This window comes from Salvelinus namaycush, chromosome 2 (assembly GCF_016432855.1).
Source record: "Salvelinus namaycush isolate Seneca chromosome 2, SaNama_1.0, whole genome shotgun sequence".
Lineage (NCBI taxonomy): Eukaryota > Metazoa > Chordata > Actinopteri > Salmoniformes > Salmonidae > Salvelinus > Salvelinus namaycush.
The window spans coordinates 33525555-33543957 of NC_052308.1; the positions used below are offsets into that span (position 1 = coordinate 33525555).

The 18403-nt window shown below is 45.1% G+C and overlaps 1 protein-coding gene across 4 annotated transcripts; it reads left to right on the forward strand.

The window, feature by feature from the left end:
* The first annotated feature begins 5780 nt into the window (after positions 1–5780).
* On the forward strand, positions 5781–17787 carry LOC120061634 (zinc finger CCCH domain-containing protein 10-like). 4 transcript variants are annotated; one of them, XR_005478353.1, is made up of 6 exons: positions 6561–6771; positions 7868–9153; positions 9281–9896; positions 10371–10397; positions 10946–11060; positions 17738–17787. XR_005478353.1 is itself a non-coding variant. In XM_039011550.1 (3 exons), the coding sequence occupies exons 2-3, from the start codon at positions 8005–8007 to the stop codon at positions 9803–9805; spliced, it is 1674 nt and encodes a 557-aa protein (XP_038867478.1). In that variant the 5' UTR covers positions 5781–5896; positions 7868–8004; the 3' UTR covers positions 9806–10085. The 4 variants fall into 4 exon arrangements, 2 of the variants coding, with proteins under 2 accessions (XP_038867478.1, XP_038867467.1); XR_005478352.1 differs by having other exon boundaries at positions 9281–10030; positions 10371–11060; XM_039011550.1 differs by lacking the exons at positions 6561–6771; positions 10371–10397; positions 10946–11060; positions 17738–17787 and adding an exon at positions 5781–5896 and having other exon boundaries at positions 9281–10085.
* Positions 17788–18403: the final 616 nt, after the last annotated feature.

The window sequence follows — 18403 nt, forward strand, 5'->3', positions numbered from 1 at the left end:
CACTGATTGAGACAGGTGTGTGTCCACCCCAACGTGCTGCATGTCATGATGACACTCACCTGCCTTGAACAATGAGAATAGTTGAAATAGACAAAATGGTGGCGTACACATTGTTGGGATCCTTCTAGCGCAGCGTTTGCAGGAGTAGTATCCAGTTGAATGGGAAGGCGGACGGAAAAGGAAGTGAGACGGTGGATGGTGGTTGGATGAGTGAACGTGTTTGAAATGGAAAAGCGTTGCGGTAGATATTGATAAAGAAGAATATAAAGACTAAGCAGTGGCTTTATAAGTGTGATGCACTGTTGAGCTCCACATCCCGAGGGGTTCGTGCTGATTGTGACAGCCGGTTAAATGAACAAGATGTAGGTCAGGAGATGTGCAGTATTATCATAAGGAGACGTATACTTGGAATACGGAGGAGGAATGAAGGGTAAAAGAGAGGCAGAGGAGAGTGAGAGAGAGTGAGGAAGATGGTGAGCTCGAGTTGGTTAAAGAAAAATGGTAGAAAGTGTTAGCAGAGTGAGATGGAGACAGGACGAGAAATGGAAGTGAATGAGGGCTTAGTATCAGAGGTGGTAGGTGTGGTAAAGTTCTCGGAGCCTGAGGCTTGCACCGAGTGTCAGGATAAAGAAGAGTCTTTGACAGTGGGAGTGAAGTTTTTGGAAAAAGTGGACCCTTGCCTTTTTGGCTGATCCATTTGTGGTTTCAGTGTGGGTGAAAACAGAGTTGATTGCTGTGGAATTGGTGAGGGTAACCAGAAGTGGTCTTGTGATAATTGTGTTTCTGCTGGTCAGAGGGAGCAGGCGTTCCACGTTAAACGAATGGGGCAAGAAATTGTTTTGCTCTCAAGAAAAGGGTGCCATTGAAAGGAGTGATTACTGGGGTAGCGGTAAATGTGAAAGTTTACCAACTGAAGGGGAAGATTCCCGGTGTTTGTGATGCTCGTCGTTTGGTGCAACGCAGACTGGGTGGCGTGAGTGGTGAAACAGAAGAGTCATTGTCTGTTGTTGAGTATTTGCCTGACAAAGTGACATTAGGATATATAAGTTATCCTGTACGAACTTTTGTGCCGAATACATTACGTTGTTACAGGTGTCAAGCTTATGGGCATGTGGCAGCAGTGTGTAGGAGGGCAGTTCAAAGGTGTGAGAAGTGTGCCAAAGGGCATAAGACAAAGGAATGTGTAGCATTAGGAAAAGTAGTGATACAGTATGTGTTCATTGTAGGGGTGCCCATGGGGCTGGGTATCAGAAATGTCCGGTGCGAGAGATGCAGGTTGAGGTTTCCAGGGTTAGAGTAGTGCAGAAGTTTTCATATGCTGAGGCAGTGAAGAAAGTAGAGGAATATGAGTCAAGGGGGAGGGATCCTGAGAGGAGTGGTGTGAGTAGTAGATCTGTACCTGTACAGTACAGAGGCCAACAAGTGATATATGTTTCAGTAAGATTGGATTTTTTGCATTTATAGCAATGGTTATCAACTGTACTGCAGGGACGGAACGTACGTCGCAGAAAATTGAGGTTGGGGTGGCAGCTGCAGAGAGGTATTTGGGTGTGCGAGACTTGACGTCAGAAGAGTTACAGGGTGTGTTAAGTGGTGGTGTCCCATCCTTTCAGGCTGTTTGCCTGAAGTAGGACGAAATAGATTTAAATAGTGGAGTAGGGTGGTGTTTTAAAAATATATATATGTTTTAGTGAGTTTAGTTTTAGGGTATTGGTAGGGTATTTGTTTATTTATTTTTTCAAGCAAAGTATAAGGGAGTTATACTCCAGTCTAGTAGGTGGCGGTAATGTAACATTTATTGGATGCCAACCGCCGTTAAACTTCATTGAAGAAGTACACATTGTTGGATTGCTTCATGGAGCAAAACATTTCTTAAATGTAATAATGGAGCATTTTCTACATTAAAATGAACCTCCTGCAACTAGACATGGAAGTTTAGAAGACATGTTGTCTTCCAAGTTGGTAATTGAGAAAGTATCACCAAGTAAAGGTTGGGTGAACATTTGTGCTATGCTTAACATTACATTTTAGCAATTTAGCAGACGCTTTTATCCAGAGCGATTTACAGTTTTGCATTCAGACTTGCATTAACTTAAAACCTTTCTGGACTACCCATCCCGGATCCGGGATCATTCTCATCAGAAACGCTGACTAGCATAGCATAGCCTAGCGCCACAGGGATATAATACAATATAATTTCATGAAATCACAAGTCCAATACAGCAAATTTTTTCACAGAAAAGATAGCTTTCACAAAACCCACAAATAGAGATAAAATAATCACTAACCTTTGAACAACTTCATCAGATGACAGTCATATGACATCATGTTATACAATACATTTATGTTTTGTTCGATTATGTGCATATTTATAGCCACAAATCGTGGTTTTACATTGGCGCCATGTTCAGAAATGGCTCCAAAATAGCGAAAGTAATTACAGACAGCCACGTGAAATACAGAAATACTCATCATAAAACTTTGATGAAAAATACATGTTGTACATATAATTAAAGATAAACATCTTGTGAATCCAGCCAACATGTCCGATTTTTAAAATGTTTTACAGCGAAAACACAACATATATTTATGTTAGCTCACAACAATATCCAAAAACACACCGCCATTTTTTCACAGAAAAGATAGCTTTCACAAAACCCACAAATAGAGATAAAATGAATCACTAACCTTTGAACAACTTCATCAGATGACAGTCATATGACATCATGTTATACAGTACATTTATGTTTTGTTCGATTATGTGCATATTTATAGCCACAAATCGTGGTTTTACATTGGCGCCATGTTCAGAAATGGCTCCAAAATAGCGAAAGTAATTACAGATAGCCACGTGAAATACAGAAATACTCATCATAAACTTTGATGAAAGATACATGTTTAACATATAATTAAAGATACACTGGTTCTTAATGCAACCGCTGTGTTAGATTTAAAAAATAACTTTAGTAAAAAGCACAGCATGCAATAATCTGAGACAGCGCTCAGCCATTCTCCACCATGTTGGAGTCAACAGAAATACGAAATTACATCATAAATATTCCCTTACCTTTGATGATCTTTCATCAGAATGCAGTGCCAGGAATCCTAGTTCCACAATAAATAGTTTTTTTGTTTTATAATGTCCATTACTTCTGTCGAATTAGCAACTTTGGCTAGCATGTGTAGTTCACGTGTCCATCGAACTTTACGCTAATGAACGAAAACTTCAAAAAGTGATATTACAAATCGAATAAACTGGTCAAACTCAGTTGAGAATCAATCTTCAGGATGTTTTTCTCATATATATCCAATAACGTCCCAGACGGAGCATTTCTTCATGTCTATCTAATGCATTGCAGACAAGGACATCACATGCGTAGTGTGCGTGGCCAAGAACTGGCAATATGCCTGACCAGTCACTCCATTGGCTCTCATCCGGTCCCACATCAAGCTATATGCTTCATTCCACGTTCTACTGCCTGTTGACATCTAGTGGAAGGCGTATGAAGTGCATACAGATCCATAAATATAAGGCAATTGAATACGCGATGCCTTTCACAGCGACCCATTTCAGAATTTTCACTTCCTGTTTGGAAGTTTGCCTGCCATATGAGTTCTGTTTTACTCACAGATATAATTCAAACCGTTTTAGAAACTTCAGAGTGTTTTCTATCCAATAGTAATAATAATATGCATATCATATGATCTAGGACAGAGTACGAGGCCGTTTAATTTGGGCACCAATTCATCCAAAAGTGAAAATGTCGCCCCCTATCCCTAAGAAGATAGGAGGGACAACCACAAATCAAGGTCATAGTAAGTAGCCTACATTTTTCCTCAATAAAGTAGCCATCAGCAAAGTCATGGATAGAAATGGGGGAAAAAGTAAAGTGCCGAGTGTTAATTCATGAAAGGCTCACCCAGCTGGATCAGTAAAAATGGTCTGATTAGGTGATAATATGTTTAATAGCATGCCCGGTCTAGTAAATAAGCAGCAGCCACAAGATGTTCAAAGTCGCCTTCCCTTTGAATTTTAAGATTATATGTGACAAGTTATATAATTACCCAAGCTCTGCTGGTACCTAAAAGGTTATTTCAGCTTTCAGTTTAGGCCTTTTAAGCTATGAAGCACAGGGAAAGACTCTTTTCACGCCACTTCGATACCAAAGTGACTTTTTCGTAGCAGGTTAAGAGAATTAACGCAGAAGGTTAGGCGAATTAATGCAGCAGGTTAGGATAATTAACATAGCAGGTTAGGAGACTGAGGTTAAGGTTAGCGAAAAGTCTCTCCTAACCTGCTATGAAAGTCCCATGAAGCACCACCGCCAGCAATGCATCTTGGTCTTGTTTTCCAGCTGCACCCACCCACTACCCCCACTTTCTTCAGGCAGGTACAGGGTCACCTGTCCTCCTGCAGGCAGCGTCGTGTCGGAATCTTCTTCTTCTTCTATGGTATATTGGCAATGGTATATCGCCACCTACTGTGCGGGATGGAAACAGGATTCCCAAAAATGGAACAAAATAACAATAAATAATAAAAAATATACATGTATATAAAAATAAATGAACTAAAATAAAACTACCAAAAAATAAATAAACTAAATCAAACAAGTTTTCTGTTAAAAATGTAACAGATCTGATCCCTACACAGGCTCAAGGGGAACCTGGGAAAGCGGGTCTACTGACGCCAGTACCCATTAAGCCCCCAAAACGTTTCTGCCGCAGCCACAATAATGTCCAGTTCTTAGACTTCTTTGAGACTTGAGCCGTACAGTTTATAACTGTGGCAATGAATGCCACAAAATCCACCTTTTTAACACACAGGGTATCTTTTGACTGGCAGCAAACATTTACTACAAGCTGTGGTGTATCCACTACCAGATCTTCACTAGCATCACTTGTATTCTCAGGTATTTTAATCGCCTCCGCATAGGAGATTCGATAGACTGCTCTAACTTTTGCCACGTCAATCTCCTTCACCCTTACAGGGCACTCCAGGAACGCGGGATCATGATCCCCACCACAATTGCAACGCTGTCCTCCTTCAACACACCATTCTTCAATATACTCTTTCCGTCTGCACATACTTGAAACATGGCCAAATCCTTTACAAAGCTTACACTGCAATGGTTTGGGAATGAAATATCTTACAGCGTATCTTACATAACCAAGCTTCACATGCGTATGTATTTGCTCTTTATCAAAAAACAACAGGACCGGCAGACTTTCTTATTTTTCTCCATTCACCCACTGGGAATTGTCTTCAGATATTCAACCTGAACATGGATTCTCACCCCTGAGATGACTCCTTTGACGGGTGCTCTACTCCAAAGTTCAAAACTTCTGTTGTTCGGATTCTTTTGAGGCTCACTGCAATCTTACTCTGTTCTTCAGAAATACAATTAATCAAAATAAGGTCACTCCTGGTCACTCTGACAGACTCCACTCCACTTTTCCCAGCGCATACTTAACAATTTGACACCTCAAACGTGTTTTCCCCACATATGCATCCTTACTCAACAAACGCATTACAACAAGAAGTGATTCATTATCATTCATACACGTATCCTCCACTCCAATTTTAGCCAATTTTATTTTTGTTCCAGTTTTCACTACTACTGTTGTCCATTCAAAACATCTTTTCCCTCGTGTCGTAATCACCCCACAAGAGGCGCTCGGATGCCGTAATTAGCACAGGCGGTCGGTAGTGGAAAGACAGGAAGAAGAGAGATCATGATACAGAAAGCAGTGGAACGTCTAGCAAAGAAAGCATAAAGAGGGCCAGGGTAGGAAGCAAGAGTAGTGATGTGTTGGAGTGGAAAGTGGTGATAGTGTTTGATGAAACCACAGGTCTTACTTACACACTATCCAACTAACTAATGCTGTAGAGAAAGAGGTAGGTGAAGTGAAATTAGCCCGGTTCATTGGAAATGGTAGATTGTTAATATTGTGTGATAGCCAGGCTCAGCAAGAGAACATTTTGAAAATGGAAAAGCTTAATGGGAAGAAGATTAAAAGCCATGTCGCTGGTGCTTATCCTAGATTGAGGGCAGTCATCACTGGGGTCCCAATATCTTTGTTCATAGATTATATTAAAAAGATATAGGCTCAGTCATGATGTAAGGTTATCAATACGACCCGGGTTGTGGAAAGCAGAAATGCCAGGTTGAAGGTTAATGTGGCGATGACAAAAGAGATATTGGGGTTAACAGATGTTACTGTTGGTTGTTGACATGCGGAACAATTCTAAGGGTGGAGTGTTTCAGCATGATATATATCGACTTTAATGGGGTTGGGGAGGTGTTTTGGGGGGAGGGTGTGGTAGAAGTTAGGGATTTATTTGGTTTTGAATTTTATTTTCATGGTAGTACAGAATTGGGCAGATCATGATTGATCGTACATTCCAGCACAGTAGGTGGCGGCATTCACTTTAACGATTGTTTGCGGGCCGCCATATTATCATAGAATAATTAGAATTAGCGCAAGCGCAGAAAGTCTGGTGTTTGTTTTCATCCCCTACGTCCAGTAGATGGCAGCAAATCTGCAGGACGATGTGGAAATATTTTGGAACAGTAGAGGTAGAAAATCTTCTCTGGTGGTTTTGTTTCGAATCTTTGGAGGACCAAACAACACGACTTAAATAATGTGTTAAAAGGCCATAGGAATGATAGTTAAACATTTGTCTCACATTCGTAAAATAGAAATACCATCAGCTGATATCAAAAGTACACCGTTCCTTCTGCGTTAAATGCTCCTGAAGTCATCATTTTGGTAAGTTCTTTGACGGCTAGTCATAGGTAATTTATATAGCTAACCTTAGCTGTGTAACCAGACATCTTCAACACACTGTAGCAGCTGAATGCCTGCATCTAGTTTGCTTGCACAATTGTACCATGTGACTTTGCAGCTTGTACGGTTGCGTTAGCTAGCTAGCCACAAAAATATGCACCGGTTAGCTAGCTATATTAATAGCTATAACGTTAGATAGCTCTCCTTCAGCTACCCTCCCGGCTAAGCAACCTGGGCTAGGCCGTGATTTAACATTTTATTTACCTAGGCAAGTCAGTTAAGAACACATTCTTATTTACAATAACGGCCTACTCCCAAACCATAACGCGGACGACGCTGGGCCAATTGTGCGCCGCCCTACGGGACTCACAATCACGACCGGTTGTGATACAGCCTGGAATATCGAACCAGGGTCTGTAGTGACGCCTCTAGCACTGATATGCATTAGACCGCTGCGCCACTCGGGAGCCCAGGGGCTAACGTTATGTCGCTAGTTAACATGTTGTTTAGCTAACCAGCTTGTTAGGGCCAAGGTTGCTATTTACCTCTTAAACAGCAAGAGACTGTTGCCTATAGCCAAGACTAGCTAGTTATGTTAGTCTCAACAGAGATTGTCTTTCTTTTTTTATTTTCTTATTTAACCTGTGTTTAACTAGGCAAGTCAGTTAAGAGCACATTCTTATTTACAATGACAGCCTACTTGTAAAGCCCCCCCCCCCGGCCGAACCCTCCCCTAACCCGGATGAAGCTGGGCTAATTGTGCGCCGGCCTATGCGACTCACAATCACGGCCGGTTGTGATACAGACGGGATCGAACCTGTGTCAGTAGTGACACCTACTTAGTGCCTTACCCACTCTGGAGCCTTGTTGTTTAATGTCCCTGTACCGGGCATTTGGTCTGTATAATTATACTTTCCACTCACTTCTGTGTTTGTCCAATCAATGATTTTAATTGCAAGCGTTTGTTCTCGCAGACGCCATTTGCCTATGTGTAGATTTATTTAACTATCTAGCTAGATAACGGTCACACAGAATATATTTCAACTTGTTAACAACCAACTTGACATGTATCTTTCAGATGCCATGGTAAAGGATTGCATTGGTCCAAAGAGCATCTGAGCTACAGTCATTATCATGGAACAAAAAAGGCTTTCAGAATAAGTCACTTGCCCATACACATGAGTGCTGTGTTCCCCATGCGCTGGGCCAAGCGCCATGCCTGACCGGGACAGCACCTACCTGTCAGGTGGTGGTGGGAGCAGCGGCGGGGTGGGTACTAGTGTGAGCGAGGAAGTGGGGTCTGGTTTAGGAGGGGGCACGGGAGAAGGCCGGGGGGGATCCGCAGGAGGTGAAGACAGTGGCTCTGGTTCTGGGGGCATGGGTGGAGGAGGGGCCCTGGGGAATGGGAACAACTGCGGGGGAGGTGGAGCCGGGGGCCCGGGGTCAGAACCGGCCCCGGACGGGGTCTGCAGAGACTTCTTGAGGAACGTGTGTAAGAGGGGCAAACGCTGCCGCTTCAAACACCCCGACTTCAACGAGGTGCCAGACCTCGGGGTGCAGAAGAACGAGTTTGTATTCTGCCACGACTACCAGAACAAGGAGTGTGTCCGCTCCAACTGCCGCTTCGTCCACGGCTCCAAGGAGGATGAGGACTACTATAAGAAGTCAGGGGAGCTGCCCCTCAGGTTGAGGGGGAAAGTAGCTGCAGGACTGGGCCTGTCCCCCATGGACCTCCCCCACAGCCGAGGGGAGGTCCCCATCTGCAGGGACTTTCTGAAGGGTGAGTGCCAGCGGGGCAACAAGTGTAAGTTCCGCCACGTCAAGAAGGACAACGAGTACGAGCCGGCAAGAGTGGGTGTGGGGAGCGTGTTGGGCCCAGGGGCCAATGGGATGGTGAACACAGGCGGGGGGGTCGGATGGGTTGGGGTGGGTGCCTGTGGAGGCATGGCTGGACTGGTTGGGGGTGGAGGTGGGGGCAACATGATGGGGATGGGCTGCCCCAGCCTTGGGGGTTGCAGAGACCCGGGTATCTTAGGGGTGGGAGGAGTAGGGGTAAGTGGGATTGGGGGTTGCATCTCCATGGGGGCCTCAGGACCTCGTCGTTTTGACAGGGACCCCTGCTCGGCGTACGACCCCCTGTTTGAGAGCGGTATGTATGAGACATTGCCCCTGGAAGCCCCTGTGGACCACACAATGCTGCAGCTGAAGAGACGCAGGCTGGAGGGTCTCCGGCTGGACGGGAACGGAGGGGGGCACTATGAGCTGGGGGTGCAGGCGGCCCTCTCACCCCGGCCCCTGGAGTACAGGTTTCTGGAGGAGGAAAACACCCTGCTGAGGAGGAGAGTGGATGAATTGAAGAAACAGGTCAGTCTAGCAGACGGGTGATGATGAACATCCCTCCACACATAATCAACAACCACACATAACAATACAATGTATCTATTAACCTTTTAAGATCACTCCTCAAATACCTTGTTAATCTTTTCTTCAGGTGTCAAACCTCATGGCCACCAACGAGGTGCTGCTGGAGCAGAATGCCCAGTTCCGGAGCCAGACCAAGGTGTCGGTGATGACCCTGTCCTCCACCCCAGCCCCCTCTGAGCAGACCATGGCGTCCCCCGTGGGCTCAGTCAGTTCCTACAACCACAGCATCGCCCAGACCCATACCACCCTGAGCAGCGCCGGGCTGCAGCCTCGTACCGTCACCCTCACACAGCAGGACCTAGTGGCCCCCACCGGTGCCCCTACAGTGCCCCCATCTAATGCTGCCCCATCCAGTGCTCCCCTGCCCCACCTCAACCCCGAGATCACCCCGCTCTCAGCCGCCCTGGTTCAGACCATCGCCCAGGGCATGGTGCCTCCCGTCTCCATGGCACCCGTCACTGTTTCAGTGGCGCCGGTGGCTGTATCCATGGCACAGCCTCTGCCTGGCATCACTATAAGCCATGCCACCAGCCCCATGGTGTCATACCCTATCGCCAGCCAGAGTATGAGGATCACCACCATACCTCACTGATGCAGCACACTCTCTAGGACCCTCCCATGGAACTAAAGATGGAATTCTACATACCATCCCTCTGCTGAATGACTTGAGGGGAGACATTGAGGTGGGTGATCCCTAATGCCCACATGCCATGGGCAGAGAAAAGGTTAATGATGATAGGATGCCTTCACCACACAAACCCTGCTCTGTGGCAGCGTTGCAGGTAGTCCTCTGAGGTGACCTTTGAACTTGTTAAAGGTTTGTGTGCCAAAAGGACTTCTTCAAACAGACACCAAAAATAACGACAAAATGTCAGGGTGATATTCATAGTTCTTTGACAAATTTGACTGTCATGACATTGCAAGGGGTTTATGACATTTCAGATAGCTTCCGTTATTTATGATTATGGGTTTTGCTTGTGTAACTTATTTTGCACACATTTAATGAGAATAACAACCACAAGAAAATGAATCTGTCCTGTTATTACTAATTAATCAAGTTATCTAGAGTAATGTTATGGGTCGATAAGGTTACTGATTGACACACCATCAGATACATTTTTCAGTGTTTGAAGCATTGGTATCTTTGCCCTTTCCAGCCTAAACTCAGTTGAGCCTAAACAAAGGTAAGTCTACCATGAAGGGAATGGGTAAGCTTGGAATAGAAACACCTTTAGTAAACATGTTTTTGATCAATTCCAAATGTACTCATCGTTTTATACATTTGTAATTTAGCAGAGGCTCTTATCCAGAGCGACTTAGTTAGTGCATTCATCTTAAGATAGCTAGGTGGGCCAACCACATTTCAGTCATAGCTACTTTGAGGTAAAATGTACTTACTATCTGTAAAGTCAGTGCCCAGGTGGTTCCACCTTGGGGTGCCAGGACAGAGAAAAGCTTTGACTGAGCTGGAGCTGCCCTCCCGTAGGGGTGGGAGGGCCAAGAGACCAGAGGTGGCAGAACGGAGTACTTGGGTTGGGGTGTAGGGTATCAGAATAGTGTGCTTCACGGTGTACTTCTACACCTGCATTGCTTGCTGTTTGGGGTTTTAGGCTGGGTTTCTGTACAGCACTTTGTGACATCAGCTGATGTAAGAAGGGCTTTATAATAAATTAGATTGATGATTGATTGAGCCTGAAGGTAAAGAGTGACAGTTCCTCTTGCTGCTCCGTAGGCAAGTACCTTGTAGTGGATACGAGCTTTGACTGGAAGCCAGTGGAGTGTACGAGGAGCGGGGTGACATGGGAGAACTTGGGAAGGTTGAACACCATGCGGGCTGCGGCATTCTGGTAAATTGCAGGGTTTTGATGGAACAAGCAGGAAGCCCAGATGGGAGAATACAAGTGCCGCTTCCTGTGTGAGGTAGGGTCATGCTCTGTTGCCACCTGGGTGTCTTTGCTATGTCATCTGCATAGCAATGATAGGAGAGACCGTGTGAGGATATGACGGAGCCAAATAACTTGGTGTATAAAGAGACTAGGGGACCTAGAACCAAACCCTAGGGGACACCAGTAGTGAGTACGTGGTGCAGACACAGATCCTCTCCACGTCACCTGGTACGAGAGACCTGCCAGGTAAAATGCAGTCCAAGTGTGGAGATGAGGATCTGATGGTTCACGGTGTCAAAGGCAGCGTATAGATCTAGGAGGATAAAAGGAGATAGTCAGCCTCTGTGTCACAGGAGAGCAGTCTCGGTTGAGTGACCCGTCTTGAAGCCTGACTGGTTGGGGTCAAGAAGATAGTTCTGAGAGCGATAGCAAGAGAGTTGGTCAGAGACCGCACGCTCAAGTGTCTTGGAAATAAAAGGATACCGGTCTGTAGTGTGATGTCAGAGGGGTCGTGTGTTGGTTTCTTGAGGGGAGCGACTCAGGCCATTTTGAAGTCAGAGCGGACGAAGCCTGTGGTCAGGGATAAGTTGAGGGAGGTAAGGAATGGGAGAAAGTCTCCAGAGATGGTCTGGAGGGAATGGGGTCGAGCGGGCAGGTTTTCGGGCAGCCGGACCTCAAGTCACAGGATTTCATCTAGAGAGAGGAGAAAGATGTCTAGGAGTAGTTCTGTGTGAATGGGACAGAGAGGGAGGGGGTGGAGGATAGAGGAGCAAAATAGTTTCCTAGGGTTAGAGGCAGAAGTTGGAAATTTAGAGCGATAGTGGCTTTAACAGCAGATAGAGGGGGGAGTGAAAGGGAGATTTAGTTACCTCCATTTTCACTCCGCAGCCCTGTTCTGGAAGTTCACAATGAGTCACTCAGCAGTGGGGGAGGGCCGAGACGGACGGACGGGAGGAAAAGGGACAGTGTGAGTCATAGGATGCAGAAAAGGAGGAGAGTAATGTTGAAAGGCAAAATCAAGAGGGAGAAAGATTTAGCAGAAGGGAGAGAATTGCGACGGCACATGACCGTCTGGGTAGGGGTTGAGTGGATAGGGTTGGAGGAGAAGGAGACCGACACTGAAACAAAGTGGGGATCAGCGACCTGGAAGGGGGTTTCAGTGAAATTAGTAGGCGAACAGCCTCTAGTAAAAATGAGGTCAAGCATATTACCAGCCTCGTGAGTGGGAGGGAGCTTGGAAAGGGTGAGGGCAACGAGGGAAAATAAATAAATGAATCGATGGCAGACGTCGGGAGGTTGAAGTCGCCCATTACAAAGAGGTGAGCCATCGTCAGGAAATGAGCTTATCAAGGTGTCAAGATCATTGAGAAACTCTACAAGGGCACCTGGTGTGCGATAGATGACCATGTTTGAGCGGACAAGTGACAGCATGGAATTCAATTGAGATGGACAGGTAGGTGAGGGAGAAAAGAGAATCTACACTTAGGACAAATCAGTAGGCCTGTGCCACCACCGTGATAACCAGGGCCAAAATGTCTAGGGACTGAAGGCAGCATAGGCTGAGATGAACTTGGTGTTCTTGACCACAGATCAGCAGTTCCAAACGCTGCCAAGACCAGGAATTCCACATGGGTTGTGCGCGCAGGGTACACTAAAAGGGTTGCAGCCAAGGGGTGGGGAGCGTCTATAAAACCTACAGGGAAAGGAGCAAACAGGTATAGAAAACACACATAGTTGACAAAGCTGCAAAATGAGACCTGAAAATAACTAGCTAAGATATTCAAATCAAATTTTATTTGTCACATGCGCCAAATACAACAGGTGCAGACCTTACAATGAAATGCTTAATTACAAGCCCTTAATCAACAATGCAGTTAAGATAAAATACCTGTAAGAAATAAAAGTAACAAATAATGAGTGAGAGTGGTGATAAGAATTCCTCTTTCCTTCCTCGTTCAACTCTGCAGAACTGTCTTTGTTTTGGGGCCACTGAGGAGACGGAAGTACTAACACTAATTGCCAAACAGAGGTGAAAAGCTCACCTCCCGGTACTAATTGTTGATTGCCTTTGAGAGGATAAACCACTCCCCCTCCAATTCAGCCACTGATGAACAAAATGGCAATAATCACAAATTGCCCTGCCTCTTAATCCTGGTTGATGTGCCAACAATCAGATGCAAGTTATGAGCAGGTAGCAGTTCACACACCAAGTAGGCTACTGGGAAGATAGGCAGTACTTTAAGTACACTGAACACAAATAAACGCAACATGTAACAATATCAACGATTTTACTGAGTTAGTTTATATAAGGAAATCAGTCAATTGAAAAATGAATTAGGCCCTAATCTATGGATTTCAAAGACTGGGAATACAGATATGCATCTGTTGGTCACAGATACCTTAACAAAAAAAGTAGGGGTGGAGATCAGAACACCAGTCCGTATCCGGTGTGACCAGCATTTGCCTCATGCAGCGTGACACATCTCCTTCGCATAGTTGATCAGGCTGTTGATTGTGGCCTGTAGAATGTTGTACCACTCCTCTTCAATGGCTGTGCGAAGTTGCTAGATATTGGTGGAAACTGGAACACTCTGTCGTACACGTCGACCCAGAGCATCCCGACAATGGGCTTCAGGATCTCGTCACGGTATCTCTGTGCATTCAAATTGCCATCGATAAAATGCAATTGTGTTCGTTGTCCATAGCTTATGCCTGCTCATACCATAACTCCAATGCCACAATGGGGCACTCTGTTCACAACGTTAACATCAGCAAACTGCTCGCCCACACGATGCCATACACGCTGTCCACAATCGGCCCGGTACAGTTGAAACCGGGATTCTTCTATGAAGAGCACACTTCTCCAGCATGCCAGTGGCCATCGATGGTGAGCATTTGTCCACTGAATTCGGTTACGACACTGAACTGCAGTCAGGTCAAGACCCTGGTGTGGATGACAAGCATGCAGATGAGCTTCCATGAGACTGTTTCTCACAGTTAGTGCAGAAATTCTTCGGTTGTGCAAACTGACAGTTTCATCAGCTGTCCAGGTGGCTGGTCTCAGACGATCCCCCAGGTAAAGAAGCCAGATGTGGAGGTCCTGGGCTGGCATGGTTATACATTGTCTGCTGTTCTGAGGCCGGTTGGACGTACTGCCAAATTTTATAAAACGATGTTGGAGGCAGCTTATGGTAGAGAAATGAACATTCAATTCTCTGGCAACAACTCTGGTGGACATTCCTGCAGTCAGCATGCCAATTGCACACTCCCTTAAAATTTGATGAATCTGGCATTGTGTTGGTGACAAAACTGCACATTTTAGTGGACTTTTGTTCCCAGCACAAGGTGCACCTGTGTAATATCATGCTGTTTAATCAGCTTCAGTCGGCAGGTTTCCATTGACCCAGGTTTATTCAAGTATGGTTATCTGCAGAGTATGGAAAGCGAATCAGCTAATTGGGCAGATTTGTTGCCACTCTAGCCAATTTTGTGTGGCTGATTGGGCTGCATAACGAGTCAATAATAAGCCTGCAACCAGTGCACCCATTTCCACCCTGCACTAGATAGCACAACCACAAAGTCAAAGTGCCTGCCAGCTAATATGGCGACAGAAGAGGAATATTGGGACGGGGGACACAAAGGTGGATATCTAAGGAGGAATGGAGATGGAAAAAGAGGGAAGAAGAGGGTGGAGTTGAATTTTAGGAAGATGGCAATAAAAATGGAGATTGGGTGACGAAGAAGATTGGTGTTAAGTGCAAACAGAGTGAGCCGTGCGCCAGACCGACTTCTGGAGGTGAAATGGAAGTGAATGAGGGTGAATTAGGTGGGGTGGAAGGTGTGGTGAGGAGCTGGCATTGATGGACATAATGAAGAAGAATCTGGTCCAGCAGGAGTGACATTTTTGGAGAAAGTGGATCCTTGCCTTTTAGCGCATACATTTGTGGTTTCAGGGTGGATGAGAAAGGAGTTGGATGCAGTTCAATCAGTGAAGGTAACCTGTAGTGGACTTGTGATATTTATGTTTCTTCTGGGCGCTGCGTGTCATGCAACTTGGGTCGGTTTCTTGCTTTGTGCTTAAGAATAGGGCACCATTGAAAGAAATGATTTCTGGCGTAGCGTTACATGTGGAGGTGGAGCAATTTGAAGTTGAAGATTCCTGGTGTTTGACGTTCGCTGTTTGGTGCGATGCAGACCCGGTGGTGAAAGAGGAGTCACTGTCAGTCCTTTTGAGTTTTTACCTGACAAAGTCATGTTAGGATATATCAGGTATACTGTTAGAGCTTTTGTGCCAAATCCACTGTGCTGTTTCAGGTGTGTAGGTGGGAGATGCCAAGATGTGGGAAGCGTGCAGGAGGGCATGGGACAGAGGATTGTGTAGTTTCGTTGGCTAAAATTGTGTGTGTCAATTGTAGGTGTGCCCATGCTGCTGGGAATCGGAAGTGTCCGGTGCGAGAGAGGCAGGTTGAAGTGGCCAGAGGCAGAATATTACAGAAGGTGTCGTATGCTGAGGCAGTGGATGGGTCAAGGGTGAGGGATCCGGAGAGGATCCATATGAGTAGTAGATCTGTGCCAGCACAGGACGATAGGCCAACGAGTGATATGTTTCACTAAGGTTGGATTTTAGCGTTCATAGAAATGGTTGTCAACTGTACTGCAGAAATGGAATGTAAATAAATGTGGTGGCAGCTGCAGAGAAGTATTTGGGTATATGAGATTTGATTTCAGAAGAGTAACAGTTGAGTGGTGGTGTCCCATCCTCTTAGGTCGTTGGTATGGTGCAGGAGCAGATAGGGTCAAAGTAGTAGAATGGGGTAGTGGGTTTTTAATGAGTGTAGGGTTGTTGTAAGTGGGTAATATTATATTTTTCTATTTTTATGAAATAGTGGTGTGTAGGGTTAGTAGGTGGTGCAATTATTATTATTATCATTATTATATATTTTTTCCTTTTTATTTTTGTATCATAAGTGTAATGTGATTGACCACGCACTACCGCACAGTAGGTGGCGGCATGCACAAACAAAATGTACGAACGCCATGATATCGAAGAAGAAGAAGAAAGTGCCTGCTGATTTGAGATGATTCCACAAAGCCAATTTATGCTTGATCCAAAAATGTGGTAGGTGGGGGCGGTATGTTCTGAATAAACAAACTTACTTTCTTGACAACTTCCTTCACAATAGCTCTGCTCCGCTAAGAGCAAGAAGTATGAAAGCCCTGACATCTTTGGAGGCTGCATCACAGTAAATGCCGTATGGCCACTTCAGATTCGGATTAACCATTCAGATCCTTTTATGCTTGATGCGACAATGGGATCCGGAGGCTCTGGAGGTTTGCGGAGGCCAAATCGAGTTCCACCCCGCATCTCTGTGGGCCTCCCAATTGTATCAATGCAGAGGGCTCCGTATAGCTCCGCATTGACATAATTGGTTACGGTAGGTGGCGGTGGTACATCCTGTATATACAGTGGAGGCTGCTGAGGAGAGGATGGCTCATAATAATGGCTGGAACGGAGCGATTGGAATAGCATCAAACTCATGGAAACCATATGTTTGATGTATTTGATACTATTCCACTTATTCCCGAACAGAAAGCGCCCCAGGTTAGCGAGTCCTTATTCCCGCACTACACACTCAGTGCCCCCCTGCCAAAAAATCCCCATTCTGCACTAACTGTAGTTTTTATTCAGACATTTGGAACAACACAAATAAACAATCATAACATTTAAAACGATATAAACATATATACAAAAATAAGACTCATAAATATCAAAAGAAGTAACAAAGACAAATAGAAACAAATTTGTGTTGATTTGGCCCTCGAGCGTCAATGTATTACCCATCCCCCAACACTGTCAACCAAGAGTCAAGACTAAACCAATTCACCTTGGTGGTGTGCAGACTGGTTTTATATTATTCTTAACGATTTCGCACAAACCAGAAAGAAAATGCAACAATAAGTCTGAAACTATATATTAACAGTATTATGAATTCATTGAGGTTTATTTGGTAGCATTTCATATTGTGACTGATTTTACTAATTGCGTTAGTACTGTCCAAAGTTAGAGGTGCGCTATTTGATAGATTCCCCCGCTCCCCCTACCTCCGGCTTCCAGTGGGGAGACATGAGGTCAACCTACCCCCGCCAGCCTAGCTCACAAACTAGAATCAGGACGCCCACTCCGACAAGGTTAATTGACCCACAGTCCCACACGGTGACATGATATCATTGATATGAGCGATAGAAAACCGATCGTGCAAATGTCACCGTTTTCTGTCCTCAGATAAAGAGAGCTATGAAAGCTTGTCTACATATGAAAAGGTTCCAATGAAGAGCATTGGTTCTCAGTCCTGGTCCTGGGGACTCAAAGGGGTGCACATTTTGCCCTAGCACTGCACAGCGGATTCAAATTATCAACTCATCATCAAGCTTGAAGTGGTATTTATGTATTCATTTGTGATGCTATCCTTGTTATGATCCTGTTATTGTCACATGCTACATGTGCACATATGTGTGCCCATGCATCTATCTATCCAATGTTATCATGATTTGTTATCAGGGATATTATACTTTAGTAATCTACAATGACCTGATGATGTAAAAGTCTAATAATTACGTTGTCTTCCATATTCCTACAGATACCTTGTAACTGGAGATTCCTTCAAAACGATTGCCTGGAGTTAACGTGTAGGGCACTGCAAGGTGGGTGACCAGGGCCATCTGGGACTGCCTACTGGAGGAATTCAGGTGTGTGAAGGCTACCTGTGCCCTGCATAACTTCTTGATGATGGACACGAGGACCAGGAAGGGATCTGCAGATCGCCGCCTTGTGCCAGAGGAGAAGTCTGCTGCTCTGCAGGATGTTTCAAGGATGGGGTCCAACAACGCAGCAAGAGAGGCAATCCGTGTGCGGGAGATCCTCACCTCCTATTTCTTGGAAGAGGGTGCTGATGCACAACCAAAGGTTGATGCACAACCAAAGGCTCTTTTAAGAGCCATTCACATTGCAGTAAGAGTATTCTTCCATTTACTTAGCTATGTCAACTGCAGGTATTCAATTCCCAGTTTCTCTCCCTTTGATTTCTACTTCTCAGGTGAGGGTGATGTTTAGGTAAGGGTGGGATGTCTGTACAAAAACAAAACAGGCTATTTTAATTCACACAATTAGACACCCTATAACCTACACACTCATGTATCAATCTGATTGATGGATTGTGTTCTGCGGTAAGCAGGCTCAGGTGTACAACTGTGGCTCCTTCCACCTTCAAAGAATAGGCAAGAGGGCCAACCATGGAGAATAGTAA

What these genes read in the sequence shown, in the direction of transcription:
- LOC120061634 (XM_039011550.1), top strand. Translation starts at nt 8,005, where the DNA reads ATGCCTGACCGGGACAGCACCTACCTGTCAGGTGGTGGTGGGAGCAGC. An exon ending in TGGATGAATTGAAGAAACAG is followed by an intron (nt 9,154 to 9,280) that starts GTCAGTCTAGCA and finishes TCTTTTCTTCAG; the next exon opens with GTGTCAAACCTCATGGCCAC.